General features: G+C 43.3%; 2 protein-coding genes across 2 annotated transcripts in view; one reads left to right on the top strand and one right to left on the bottom strand.

The window, feature by feature from the left end:
- Positions 1-636: 636 nt before the first annotated feature.
- On the bottom strand, positions 637-6,414 carry SSNA1 (SS nuclear autoantigen 1). Its single transcript, XM_061560473.1, has 3 exons — positions 6,222-6,414; positions 3,021-3,220; positions 637-1,933 (listed from the first exon to the last, which is right to left on the bottom strand). Exons 1-3 carry the CDS (start codon positions 6,271-6,273, stop codon positions 1,832-1,834), a joined length of 354 nt encoding a protein of 117 aa, XP_061416457.1. The 5' UTR covers positions 6,274-6,414; the 3' UTR covers positions 637-1,831.
- Positions 6,415-10,303: 3,889 nt separating this feature from the next.
- The window catches only part of LOC133347821 (transforming growth factor-beta-induced protein ig-h3-like), a 45,636-nt gene continuing 41,516 nt past the window's right edge, over positions 10,304-14,423 (top strand). The window contains exons 1-2 of the mRNA XM_061560471.1: positions 10,304-10,452; positions 13,822-13,920. Coding sequence (XP_061416455.1) covers positions 10,337-10,452; positions 13,822-13,920 — 215 coding nt within the window. The 5' untranslated portion in view covers positions 10,304-10,336. The remainder of the gene's footprint in view (positions 10,453-13,821; positions 13,921-14,423) is intronic.

The raw sequence follows: 14,423 nt of genomic DNA, 5'->3' as shown, positions 1-14,423 counted from the left end.
GTGGACGGCTGCACGTGGCCACAGCGGAGCGAACCATTGACACGCGGGGGTGTCAATGCGCTCAATTACAGCGAAAAACAATGGCACGTTCCAGGGTTGAATGACCTACAATCGCATAAACGACTGCCCCCCCACTCCCAATCATGATTCGTTTCCAAGATAACTTTTTTTTAGTGGTGCATAGTGGACTGACTGCTTCAAGGGCTTTCATGACTGCAAGGATTCATACCCTTTGGTTCTTTCGGTAAAGTCACGTAAATCACTAGTGATTTAATTTAGTGGTTTTCATTTGTTATTTTTTACCAACGTGACTTTACTGAAAAAAAAACAAAGAGTAGTTATTCCATTTCCGATTTCAACCTGAATTGGAAAGCAATAAAGTGAAACCATTACAGCTATCAGAACCGATAGTAATCAAGGCGATCGGGGATAACTGTCATGTAGGGTAGCAGGCAAATCAAGAACAGGTTATAATAATTCTAGATTTGAAGTTTTCGTGACTGCAAGGGTCCATACTCTGCTTTTTTCGGTAAAGTCACGTAGGTAAAAAAAAAGGAAAAATTAAATCGCGACGTTTTGGAGGCAACACAAGCTTCCGTCTTCAGCTTATAATAAAGCAAGCCACAACATTATTAATACAAATATAAGACTTTATTACAATGTACATTCATATCGGATTTTAACTTTGAAAAATGTATGTCAAACAGCTAAATACAGAAGTTATTAAAATCACGTGTTGGATTTAAAATGTTCTAAATAGTCCCGACAGCATCACACACAACACACCTATAAGCAGGGTTCCTCCTGTAAACCTCGACAGGTCGTCAGCTACTGTTAAAAACAAGTACATATTAAGGGTGGCATACCAAAATACACGGTGGAGACGCCACATTCCCCCTCTACTCTTTTGTCTCTTGTACTTGTTGGTGTTGACCGCTTGGAATATTTAATAGGGTTGCCATATTTTTCACGGTACATGTCAAAATACGAAATAAAAAAATTACGAATATTGCGGTACCAGTTTCCCATATCTTAGTGCTGCAATTGTATTTCACATTTGTATTGTTTTTGCACTTTGCTGTTCTAGAAATATGAAGATTACTTTAACTGCAGTTCACTCAACATAAGCCTGCCATAATTGTTCTAATCATTACGAGCTACTATAATTATAACAAATATTGTCACACGAAAAACAATGAAATTAATTAAATAAAGTATGGAAATTACATCATATAATCGCCATGCCATCTATTACTCTGGATATTTATCAATGAAAATATTTTCTAGGTTTTTTTTACAACTTTAATCATTGGGATTGTTATATAATTGTGAGGAAATACAATATTTAGAAAAATGAGGAAAGATAAACACGAAATATATTTTGCAAAACGGACGATAAGATTGTGGATATTGTAGCATACGCATATCGTAGTATTGCAATACCAAGGCAACCCTAGTGATCAGATTTGAGATAACTCCTGCGTTGTGCCAGGAATTGAACCCGCAATGCAGGTCATGTAACACAGCAAAGTAATGAACACAACAATTCACAAATTCACACTTATTAAACCGCACACGCACACAATTATACAGTCTTCAGATACACACATTCTAACTCGTTTAATCCCACACATGCTCACTATCATCCACACTCATGCACACTCCCAACGCCAATCCGAAAAATAAAATACACTCAAGAGCACATACACATTCCTAGAGAAACCCATAGCCCGTATGCATAGGTGTATGCGTGTAATGTTTAGCCTGACACATCAGTGTGGTGGTGATGTTACTGCCACTTAGTGGCAAATGGGGCTGTTGTTGTGTCATGTCAACAGTCTGTGCGGGGGCTGCCCGTGTGCTCTGTCAGGCGGCCCAGGCCACCCGTCTCTTGCTTGAGCACTGTGAGCAGCGTTTGTGAGCTCTCCAGAATCTGTTGGGTGAGAGGATGAGAAGTCAGTGTTGGGAATAAACAGGCAGGCAAGGGGAGTGGGGGGGGGGCATGAGGATTGTGCACATCTCAGATTGTGTAGTGGGTGTCCATGTGTGTGAATATTTGTATGTGTGGGTAAGCATATGTAAGTACACAAATGCAGTGATGAATGATTCATGTTGCGAGTTTTATTATGCATGTTCTCATTATTGTTTAAGGAAAACCTCGTGCAACACGGTTTTATCGAATGTGTGTTTTGGCAAATACATGGTTTACCTAATGAGGTCTGTTTTCCGTAATACAGGGGTCATGTTTCAGTTACACGTAGTTTGACACAACTCAAGTTTTCCATCTCCTTGTCGAAAAGTTGTGCGTGAGAAGTGCTGCATCCATTGGAAGGTGTGAATGAATAACTGTGAGAACAAAATATTTACCATACATGTTGTTGCACGTGTATATTTTTGTGTGAATGTAATGCAATCAATGCGCACAAAAGCAATAAGCAAATGTTCACATATTGCCGCAAGAATCTAGCTGTTTACTTGTTGAGAACGTTAGTTCATATGGACTAGATGGTGGATCATTAACACCCAAGTGACGTTCGGATTGAGCATTGGACGTCAGTGCCGCAGTGTGCGAAGAGTAATGGGGATGGGTTTCTTGTGTTGAAGTGAAATTGAAAAACAACGATTGTGCGAACACACAAGAAATGTAGAGAAACTCTGCGCACTCTAGTGCAATAACAATGGTGGAAATTACGTGTAGTTAGTTAAACAAAGAGCGTGGGGGTGATCATTTTGGACCCAGGAACACAACCGTATTTTTCCCATGGAAGTTAATTATTTGTCGAAACCGGTTTTGCCCAATGCGGCATTTTTCAGAAACTTAACCCCTGCATTCAGCAACGTCTGCCTGTACTTTATTGTCTACATGCATGTATAGTTTATCGTATGTGGTTTTATTCAGGTATTGTGTGTGCTGTGTGTTGTAATTACTGTGATGTGGTGTCTCAGTGCTGTGGAAACTGCATATGCTTTCTGAGTACTGTGTCTTGACGATACTTGTGTGTATGAGTGTATCCTCTCACCTTGGTGTACGCAGCTTGGGTCTGTGCGATAGTGCGCTCATACTGGTTGCGTGTATGTGTACGGGCAGCGAGCGTTTCATTTGTGCGAGCAAGACGCTCAGAGATGGAGCGCAGCTCCCTCTCCAGCTCTGTCTTCTCGCGCTCTGCCTCGGCCACCTCGCGTGCCGCCACATCGCGCCGTGCGCACAGCTCCTCCAGGCCTGCACACACACACACACCACATGCACAGAGACAGCGATCCTCGTTAGGTCTTATAGGCAATAAGGACAAGTGCTGTTAGTGAACATCTGTGACATAATATATCAGGCTTCTTCAACTATATATTTCAGCAGGTTACATCATAAAATGAGCATGTGCTGGTGGGCCAAGAGACATCAGACATGTATAGCCGTTATGACTCAAACGTCTTTGTGATGGTATGATATCCGTACATGTGATTACTAAATTGTACCTTGTTTCCAGGTCTCCCACCTGTATCTTTTTATCTATTTCATTCATCTGTATCTCCGTGTCTCGGCAGGCCAAAGCTCAAGTGGGCTACTACAAGAGCCTTCCGGGGGTTGAAATTTGAAGAACCTTGCACTACATATATTTATTTCACACACTTAAACATATACATGCACGAAATATAATTCTCATTGATGCATGCATTCTTATATATACACACACACACACAGACTTCTACACTCAGATATGCTGCACAAACACTAGCTACAGACATCCCACGTTTGGCCGTATAGACTGCAAGGACAATTCCTGCAAGCAACCATCGAAAGGCAGGTGGTGTGGCAATCACCATCCCTAATCACTTTTGTTTCCCCAGTGGTGATGTTCACATATCGCACCATCTACTTTAAGAGCAAGTTGACATAGGGGAGGCTTATGACCGGTTCAGATATGTATCTTCCAAAAATGAAACCCAGATCACTGGGTCCACCACTCCCGGATCTGCACATATAATAGAGACAACCACACACACACACGTATACAATCACATAAAAACACGTGCACATAACCACACACATGTGTATACACTATACACTTGGATATAAAGACGTGTGTATATACAGTATAGGCATATACAACCATATACAGTGACATTTATCCAAAATATACACACGTACACATTCGCCCCCATCTCTCCCTCTGATTGCCTTGCTCCCAGTAGTCTAACGAGCGTGGGGGCAGGGGGTGCCTCCTGGTGGCCAAAGCTAAGAGTTGGGGCCCCTTTGGCAACCACCATGGGATATATTTTCAACAATAACAAAACGTATTTAAAACGGAGTGCCCCTACAGCATTCCGTTTTCCAGACCATGAGCGAAATTACGTGATTCGGCAAGAGGAGCCGCGATATATTGCCTGGGTGCGACCTTGGGAGACAAATCAAATATTGGGGCCCCACCTCACCGGTTGCCGCACCCCCTGAGTTGATAATGTTGCCCGCTCTGTGTATCTTGGTGATATCTGTCTGCTTATATGTCTGTCTATAATTTTTTCTGGTTAGATTTTATGTCGCTATTTCATTATACCTGACGATGATTGCTTGTGTTGCAATCGAAACGTCGTATGCTATTATTTAATTTATTATTTTTTCTTTATACGTGACTTTACCGAAAGAACCAAAGAATAATTCCTGCAGTCACGAAAGCTCTAAAGTTAAGATTGATAATGTAGAGTTAAGCCACTGCTTGCTGTCTAAGTCTGCCCCCTGAGCCTCCCCAATACCCGCTGCTCTGTTTGCTTTTATTGGCTGGATGCCCTTGGACGCCGGTTCCTTAACACTTAAGCATCTTTTAAACGCGTTGGGTTTTATCTCACGTTCTAGCTATGCTATCGGCGTCACATCATAGTGAATATATTTACATCTCTCACAGGAAGCAGAATACAACCTTGTTAGAGAACGGCCTTGGAAGATGACATTGTCTACTTTTGAGGTCTCTTCATTCACACTAGGCGCACATCTCTCAAATGCTCTGAAACGAGTGTCAATCACATGTCAAAACATTGTTTTACACACCTGGAATATGCCAGTACCACATTCAAATGTAATGGTTTCACATGTGGGGTCATTTCCTGACGTGATTGAGACCATCGGCTCACTACACCTGTAAACTTGGCTTTAAGCAACGGGTGGCTGAAACTCGAACTTGAAACCATATTCTCAGTAGCATCGCCTTAATTATTGGACTTGACCATTATGAATGACCTGGTGACCAAGATGAACAAAGACCCAGGGTTAAGTGTACAGTACTTCTTGGTTCTTTCGGTAAAGTCACGTAGAAGGGAAGTAATACAATAAAACATAATAAGACAATTCTCACGACGTTTCGGCTACAACGCAAGCAGCCGTCTTCAGGTGAAGAATGAGACACTACCAAGCTAGGAGTGTATATATATACAACCCAGCTTATATATAAGCTCCTAGCTTGGTAGTGTCTCATTCTTCACCTGAAGACGGCTGCTTGCGTTGTAGCCGAAACGTCGTGAGAATTGTTTTATTATGTTTTATTTTTTATTATTTTATTACTTCCCTTCTACGTGACTTTACCGAAAGAACCAAGAAGATGAATCCCTGCAGTCACGAAAGCTTTAAATCGAAATTTGTACGGTACTTGTTGAACGTTTCTGATACGGCCAAGACCACGAGCCACCTCAGGGGTGGCGAATGTGAGCGGCGTGGCCTTAGATTCTACGAGCCGCCGAGTGAAACCCATACCTGTCAAACCTCTCATCATCTTATTACAGACTTATTCATACCTCATTGGACACCCCGTGCCTTTACGAATCTCAACGTTCATCCTACAAATTCCCATCTAAAGGGGAGAAACACAGACATTTGTTTGCCCGTATTGAAACGGCTGTATGCCGCATAGACCAGAGAACTACATTTCCCTGTACAAGAATACGGGTAAACCCTATGGGTTGATAGTATGAAAACCTAAGGGAACGAACGCCTTTGTCGTCTGTCAAACAGCTGCTGGATGAGGGCCTCCACACACAATGCGGGTTGCCGGCGTTGTTTGACCATACTGGTCAATAAATGCGGGTTGGTGAAGGTGGCGAGCATAGCTATACAGTACAACATTGCATTTTGTAAACAAAAAAACCCATGAAAATGTTATATGGGCGACGCACAACGAACGGTTATTACTGTATTACAGTCCTATATGACCAACAATAGTAGACACGGAAACGCGTACATTTCACGAGCTCGTTGTTGTAGTTCTGCAACGCGGCTCCCTGCTGAGACATGCCTCTTCGCAAAGTGGAACGTAATTTAAAGAGATGATTAATAAACGTTTGCAAGCGCAAAAGATTTGGTTGTTGTTTGTTAACGGAGCCAGCCGCCTTAACAGCAAACCACGCGCCGAGCGGTGATCTTGACGACACGCCGGATGTGACGTCACCCTCCACAGGAAGTTAAACTATTTAAACTTTATTTTTTTAACGACTTAATATAAATAACATTCATTGTTTGTAGTAGTACTAATAATAGCAAGGAAAGCGATACGGCAGAAGGTGTGATGATTTTTCGGCTTAAAAATTGAATAGGAAAAAAAAACAACTGAAAGAAGCGAACCGTTACCATGACGACAGAGCCTGAGGCGACCGTTTAATTTTGAATACTTTAAATAAACATTGTCATGAATATAAAGCGAGCGAAGGTTAAAATCATTAGTGTCATAATTAAAATATATACGAAAAATGATTATTGTATCTTGGGAAACGACCAATAAATTTGTATTATTAAAGGTATAAATGTATCAACGTTAAAACATGACTTTGTAAATTAAAACGAAATACTGTACACATCATTTCAGTAGCCTTCTTATTAGACTAACGTACGCGAAACACAAGTCATGATAATGCATAATACAACCAATTATCTGTCAACACCTTATAAGTGCCCTAACTTATTACAGACAAATTCAGACCTTATTGGTCACCCCGTGTCCCTTATAAATCTCAACGTTCACCCCACAAAGTCCCATCACAAAGGAGAAACACAAACAAATAGACAAAAAAACATGTTTTAAAACCGCCGTACGCCGTATCGAACAGATAACTCAATTTCCCTGTCCAAGAATACGTCTAAACCGTATGGATTTACAGGAATGCAACAATCTTCGTCCCAGTAAACAAGGAATATTGGGCCAACGTTGGGCCAAACGGTTCCATTTACGGTGGAAGTATTTTAAACACGTGAAAGCCCATTGAGTTAGAGCATCTCTGCTTTGTAAGCAACAGTTAGAATTCGTGTATTTAAATATGTACGTGTATTTCAGTAGGAGGTTTTTTACCCTTGTACCAGTTGAAAGGGTAAAAACCCACTACTATATTTTGACACTGGTAAAGGAGATGTCTCATAGTAAGTGTATTTCACTTGAGTTACACAAAAAGTCAGAAGTACTGTGTAAGAGCAGCGGTTTTCAACCCGTGGGGGGTGGCACGCTGACCCCTGGGGGGTTAAATACGTGGCAATGCACCAGAGGTCATTCATAAATGCGTGAATTTGTATCGTACATGAGAATCACTGGTGAATAATCACGTATGAATCTGCCAATGTAAAATAACTACGATAACATTTAAGTACGTATGGTAACCTTGATCGATATAAAAGGCATTTCTAAAGCAAAGTGGGTTTCCAAGAGTAACCAGCGAGCGCGAACAAATTACACCGTGGATGCAGAGCACCCGTTGAATTGTTCTATTCGGTAAAGTCACGTAGGTTAAAAAATAAAAAAATAAAAATAAAATAAAAATATAGAAATAACTAAAATTTAATTTTTTACTTTATTCTTATTTTATTATTTTCTCATCTACGCGACTTTACCGAAAGAACCAAAGAGTATGGATCCTTGCAGTCACAAAAACTTCAAATCTAGAATAGTTCTATTCGCTTGCTAGCTAGTTAAGGGTACCTAACAAAATGGACAATTGGTTAAAATATTGATGTTCATTATTCATACATTTATTTCTCAGAACCATGTTGAGCCAGGCAAGGGGGTTCTCGCTTGAAACAAAATTCAACAAGGGGTAGAGTAGCCAACAAAAAGGTTGAGAACCACTGCTGTCGTGGATGATTCAAGCGATGTTTCTGAGCAGCGTGGGGACGCAGCTATCAAAGTCTGAATTGCTTTGCTCGCTGTTCAGATTTTGAGATTTGAGAGTGCGAATTTCACTCTCTTAACAGTCCACGAAGGTGTTGAGAAATGTCAGTCTTCAGCAAAAATACAGTAAGAACTGGTCGATTATATATCCCAAACAGTAATATACTCATGATTACAGCCGTCTCATCTCAACTTGTCCAAACATAGCCATATTGTAGCTTACCAATTGGCAAAATTTGCCACTTTATAAATGTAACCATATCTCAGCTTAATTTTCTAAAACTATTTTACTCTGGCATTTAGCACTCTCGTAGTTGTACGTTTCGCAAGGTAACCGATATTTGTATTTTATCATGTGAGACGTGTGCCACCTAGCGACAAAATCTGGAGAGGGAAAAAGGCACTGGCGTAAACAATCAAGTTCACGAATCCTCGAAACACTACTTCTTGTAAATATGCAAAACGCGACTATAATGCTGACATTATTAGCGCACATTTATTCGAGCATTTTCTTGGAACTAGAACAATTAAAAAAATGCATTTTCATAGGTGAGGGAGGGTCAAGGTCAGACTAAATATCTATATTCCCTTGTTTTCTGCTAAACATTAAAGAACAAAGACTATGAATATTTTCACATTATATGTTCCCATAATAAATGAATGAATTAAATCGACTTCTGTGAATTGGTTGATGGTGCACTGTGCGTGCTGGAGAGCGCAGAAGCCATCGGACAGCTCGGTGGCATCCACTGATGGACAGGGAATGACTCCGACTGCTGTTCATAGAGATCAGCTTCACCCGGGTTCATTCACCGCTATGCTCCTTGGTTTCCCTGCCTCTGCTCTCACTCCCCTCCAAACGATTCCGCACAGGTTAGGGGCCGTCCATAAATGAGGTCACGCGATTTTGGACGATTTTGGACCCCCCCCCCCTCGTCACACGACGTCACAACAAGTCAGACCCCCCTCAAATATGACGTCACAAAGCTCTGCCCCCCCCCCCCCCCCCCCAATGAAACATGCTTCAAATCGCTTTAAACTATTGTCATTGTAGTGCGTATTTAATGTGGCGTGGTGTATTCCGCAAATATGGCCGACTGTGAGGACGGGCACAAGCCGGCGTGAGTAGGTGAAACGTTGAGTTTTATAAGGGCACCACGGGGTGACCAGCCCTTCCCTACCCAGCCCCTCCCCACCCAGCCCCTCCCCACCATCCCCACCCTCTCCACCCAGCCCCACCCCTCCCATTTTTGGATGCACGACGGACGGACACAATAATCCCCTGTGGGCTGGTGTAACCAGGAGGTTCCTACCAGTAACATTCCCTCTGTCCTAAATGCATTTATTCAACATTCCGTTCACGAGTAGGACAATATAGTTTTGTTCCTTTGGACGGATCTATATTTCTCACGCCTATAACCAAATCACCCGCAATGCGCTCGATCTCTTCGGATCCCGCAGGATAAGTCGGCTTCAGCCTGGATGTCATTCGAACGAGGGGCACCACTGCGCGCCTGGTCATCAGACAACTTTTGGGGTTCTTTTGCGTTTTGGTCAGCAGGGAGCAGTGCAGCAATATTCATTGTTGTACTGTGCTTCGATGCTGCTCGCTTCACCAACTCGCGCTGACCGACGTAGTGAGAGATGCTGAAATAACTTTCCATAGCCTATAATCTTAGGTTCTTTCGGTAAAGTCACGTAGGTAAAAAAGTAATAATAATAAAATAAAAATAAATGAAAGGAACTCAAACTAAATCCACAGCCCGCACGGCGTGGGGATGCCCTCATCCACCAGCGATTAAGTTCATGGCCAAAGAGGGCTGCACGTTGTCTATGCGCACATGGTTACGCTATTTAATGATTTGGAACCCTTCCAGGAAACTAGCACGCGACACGTGCGCGCGTTGCGTGTGTAGCGTGCGGAGCAGTGGCGCAGCAGTTATCGCACCGCGCTTCGAAACCCGGTGACCTGAGTTGAAATCCTATCCACACCAACTTGGGCCGGCTAAACAGTTATTTTCCCCAGCAATCTAATCCGCAAGCTATAGGGGAGATAGATCTCGGTCTCTGCATGTGACGGACTCCAGCCAGCCGCTCACTCCCACATCCCGCACCCCCCCCCCCCCCAAGTCGTTCCCGGGTGCCGCCTCCCATAAAGCCGGCGTCCGACACGGCCAGGTCCCAGTGCGGGGTCTCCAGGGAGGATGATGCTGCTTGCCGCGTACCTGCTGCTGCTGGCCGCTGTCACCGTCGTCCCCTCGGAGGGATCTGCCTTCGACAAACACCTGTACCACAGCCGTGTGCGCGGGAACAAGCAGGGGTAAGGTGTGTGAGTGTCTGCGTGCGTCCGAGTGTGTGGTTTTGGCTCTTACCTAGGTCGACTCAGCATTTGATTAGTACCTGGGGTGTAAGACATCAGCATGGAAAATGCGGCCAATGCATGGCACACCACTCCCTGCTACATAGTACCGGCCTTTAAAAAAAACTAATTTGTGCTCGCCAACAGCACTTTCCCCAATAGACCGTATAGGTTATACGCGGATATTTGGCTTTGTGTAGAAGTATCAATACTGTATAGGGAGCGGTGTTACAGAAATCCGGCGACCAGATTTCGATTCCGGGCTACGGATATCAGTGGCAAGCGGCATCAGAAACTGTCTTTGGCCCATCCTGGTTGACTCAGCCTTACATAAGTATTTGATTCAATATCTAAAACTGGAGAGACAAGGACGGCCAGGGTGGTGCTGTTCATCTATCCCCTCCTGTGCCATATCAGCCTTCATAGGTGCTCGCTAACAGCACTTTCTGCAAAAAGTCTGTTCAGGCTATACGGGGGATCTTTGTGTCTGTGAGTCTGTATGTATGGGATTGTGTGAATTTCGTTGTGTTTAGTAGTTGTTTTTATTTGGGTGTGTGTCTATGTCTTTATGCATGTGTGTATCTGTATGTAACGCTGTGTGCATGTGTCTGAGTGAGTGCTTGCTTCAATGTATGAGTCCTATGGGCCCGTGTCTCTTTTCGCCTACGTGCGTACATGTCAAAGTGTCGGTGAGTTAGCGTGATGTATGATTCACTTGTGTGCCCCAGTCGCTTACACACATAAGTGCCGATCCAAAAGTTTACTCAGTCTAAATATGGGATTCTTATACTGGCACGAGAGCGGGACGGTGTGCGTGAGAGAGTTGGATTAATCTACATACCTGTGTCCATGGTGTCGCCTGCATGCGTCATTGTGTTTATTGGGTGCAGGGTGAAGCGATGGTGTAGCTTTTAGCACACAGCCCTTTGAATCTGGCCCAGCTGGGTTCGATTCGTGAACACGGCTCACAATCAGTGGCGAATACCAATAGCGGTTCTAGGCATTGCCTCGGTCAGATGAGCCATCAATTCGTATTTGACGCTGTGCCTAAACATCAGCACTAGGGAGACAAACGTGGTCGGGCGTGTTTATAACCACACCACCCTTTTGTGCGGCGTGCCGACCTTAATAGGTTCTCGCTAACGTCACTTGGATTACAGTCTGTAAAAAGTCTTGACTTAGGTTTTGTCTTTGTACGAGGTGTAGTGAGGCAATAGACTCCTGCAAGACCATCATGCACATACCCTGCCTCAACATCAATGCTGGGGTGACAAAGGCGTCACCCCAGCGCGGTTCTGGTCACACCACCCACTCGGGAGCATTAACGCGCACAATTGCACGTGGCACAATTCTCTCCAGAATAATAAACGGGAATATGGGGGATCTTCACACATATTTGAACTGAATGGATTTCATGTATGGACAGGTAAAAAGAGAAGCAGACACTTGGTGACCAATTATTATTTAACTGTGGAAATAGCCACAGGTCTTTCTCATCTGAAAACTTGTTTGTGAGAGTATGGGATTTGTTTTTGCTATACATTTGTATCATTGTTCCTCCATAATGCATTATGGTTCCATATTTCTGGGCGTCATTCTAGCCACACCACCCTCCCATGCGCCGTTCCAGCCTTTTCATCGTTGCTTACTAACAGAACTTGCTTCAACAGCCCGTGTAGGCTATGTGAGAAATCTGTGTCTTTGTAAATGCATTTGCCGGTGTATGAAACGGGCAGAGGAGATAAATTAATGTACGTGCAGGAGTGAGATGAATTGTGGAATCGCAATGCCACGAGGGGTGGCGACGGCGTAGAGAGTGGAGAGCTTCATCTTGCAGCGGATAGATCATGTTTCGACAACGATGGAAAAATCCTTCATCCAGCAGCGCATGAATCATGGCACTTGATGCTGATGGGCCAACATTTATCCAGCAGTATATAGACCGCGGCCGACGATGATAGAACGTTTGACACGCATAAGACAGGTTATTGATGCAATACGCCTTTGGTCACGGAGCATCGTTCGTTCCACTCGCTGACAAGGGCTCACTTTGTGGATGGAGGCGCCAGCTTATTCACACAACCAGCGGGCATTCCCAGACGGCGGACCATGACTATTGCGTGTATATTTATGCCTCGTCTGGACAAATATATATATATATAACTTGTTGTGACCCATTTACTTATCGGAGATCAAAGACAATATGCCGTGAACAGACATTTGTCAAATTTTTATTTAAAGCTTTCGTGACTGCAGGGATTCATATTCTTGGTTCTTTCGGTAAAGTCACGTAGAAGGGAAATAATAAAATAATACAAATATTTGTATTATTTATAATAATACTAATATTGTATTATTTGTATTATTTTATTATTTCCATTCTACGTGACTTTACCGAAAGAACCAAGAATATAGACATTTGTCAGTTCAATTGTACGTTTCTAATTTCATAAAATATCTGCATATTCTGAGTTGCATAAATGGGAGGCTGGGTGGAGAGCGTTGGTCCAGCGGTCAGTGGATACCGCTACCTTCCTGTATTCGAATCCCGGCCATAGTTAGCATCAGTGGCGAGAGATATATGAACCGGTCCTGGGCCCGCCCCCCTTCACCAACGTGGTGAAGTATGGTCAAACAGCCTCCATGACCTCCACGATGTCGGGGAAGCCTCGATCCAACAGTGGCTTGATAAAGAGCTGTAAATGACTATAGTTACGTATTTTAAACTGTCGGTAACGATAATACTGTGTACTGCATAATGTTACGCGTTAATTGCTTTCATTCGCGACTTTATATTCACCAATGAGTGTTACACTTTCCGCGAATCGTCCAAAGTCGTGGTCTGTTATTCGATGATGAACGCAATACAATTCACGCCAGGCTATGGGAACAATTCCCATTCTCGCATCTCGTATTAAATATAACTTAAAATAGTCATGAGCCTCGTTGTAGAGACTATAAATATGAAAACAGATCAGCATAAAATATCCCTTGACGTAAAAATAAAAGCATTCCTCACACAACCCATTAGCCGCACGGCCTTCTGGAAGCGCGTACATTCAGCAGTATTGATTCAAGACAAGCAAACTCTGAATCTGTTTTAACACACAGTATCTGAATATTCACTCCAATTTATTGAATTTAGACTGCATCTTCGACGTCAAATATGACATGCTCTTATCGTCAATTCCTAAAATAGAACATTTTTAAAATGGTCTTTGTGATCGCATTAAGTCACGTAATCGTGCGCTATCGGTGTCAAATCATGGACGGGAGTGTCAATTCGGAAATCATCAGTGATGGTGGTTGCACCTTTTCCTTCTCCTACAGACCCAACGTGTGCGCCGTGCAACAGATCGAAGGCACCGGCAAGAAATACTACTCCAGCTGCAAGCAGTGGTACGCGCGGAAGATCTGCGGGCAGCCCACGTGAGCGAAGGGACACGCGGGAGGACACCATGGGAAACACGGGGGCGAGGCATTGTTGTAGGACACAGAAGAAAACTTGCACATCGTGGGAAGGAAAGTTTGAAGTTAAAACCGTGACATTTCACGGGCATTTTCTGGCGTCTAATGCGTCCTAAATAATATTAACGATAATATTTATACATCTATCCTTGGCACCGTTCCATCACCATGTCAGCTGTTAGGAGCGGAGATGACAGCACTTTATTTTGAGCGTTCGCTATGCACTGCTGTAACGCAAGACTTAGTTCCCAACTGTAGAGTTGGGGCTCATCAGTGAGATGTAACCGCACAAACCAAATACACAAAGGGTCTCGACTTTTACGAAAGGAGTCGCCATGTGGCAATGGTTCATGAGTTCGTTCTTTGTAAGTGAGACTATAATTACTCTTACGAGGATATACAAAAACCTCATTCACCAAAAATAGTTAAGTATAACGTGAAAAATTATGCCCTTTAGAAATTAC

This window comes from Lethenteron reissneri, chromosome 26 (genome assembly GCF_015708825.2).
Source record: "Lethenteron reissneri isolate LAM-NWPU_2019-01 chromosome 26, ASM1570882v1, whole genome shotgun sequence".
NCBI lineage: Eukaryota > Metazoa > Chordata > Hyperoartia > Petromyzontiformes > Petromyzontidae > Lethenteron > Lethenteron reissneri.
Note: the sequence above shows the minus strand (reverse complement) of the source record. Positions and strands in the feature narration are given on the sequence as shown.

Excerpts from the sequence above, each read along its gene's own strand:
- SSNA1 (XM_061560473.1), bottom strand. The coding sequence starts at position 6,273 with ATGTCTCAGCAGGGAGCCGCGTTGCAGAACTACAACAACGAGCTCGTG. Across the intron at positions 3,221-6,221 it reads CAACAACGAGCTCGTGAAAT|GCCTGGAGGAGCTGTGCGCA; the intron begins GTACGCGTTTCC and ends GTGTGTGTGCAG. Across the intron at positions 1,934-3,020 it reads CCCAAGCTGCGTACACCAAG|ATTCTGGAGAGCTCACAAAC; the intron begins GTGAGAGGATAC and ends CTCACCCAACAG.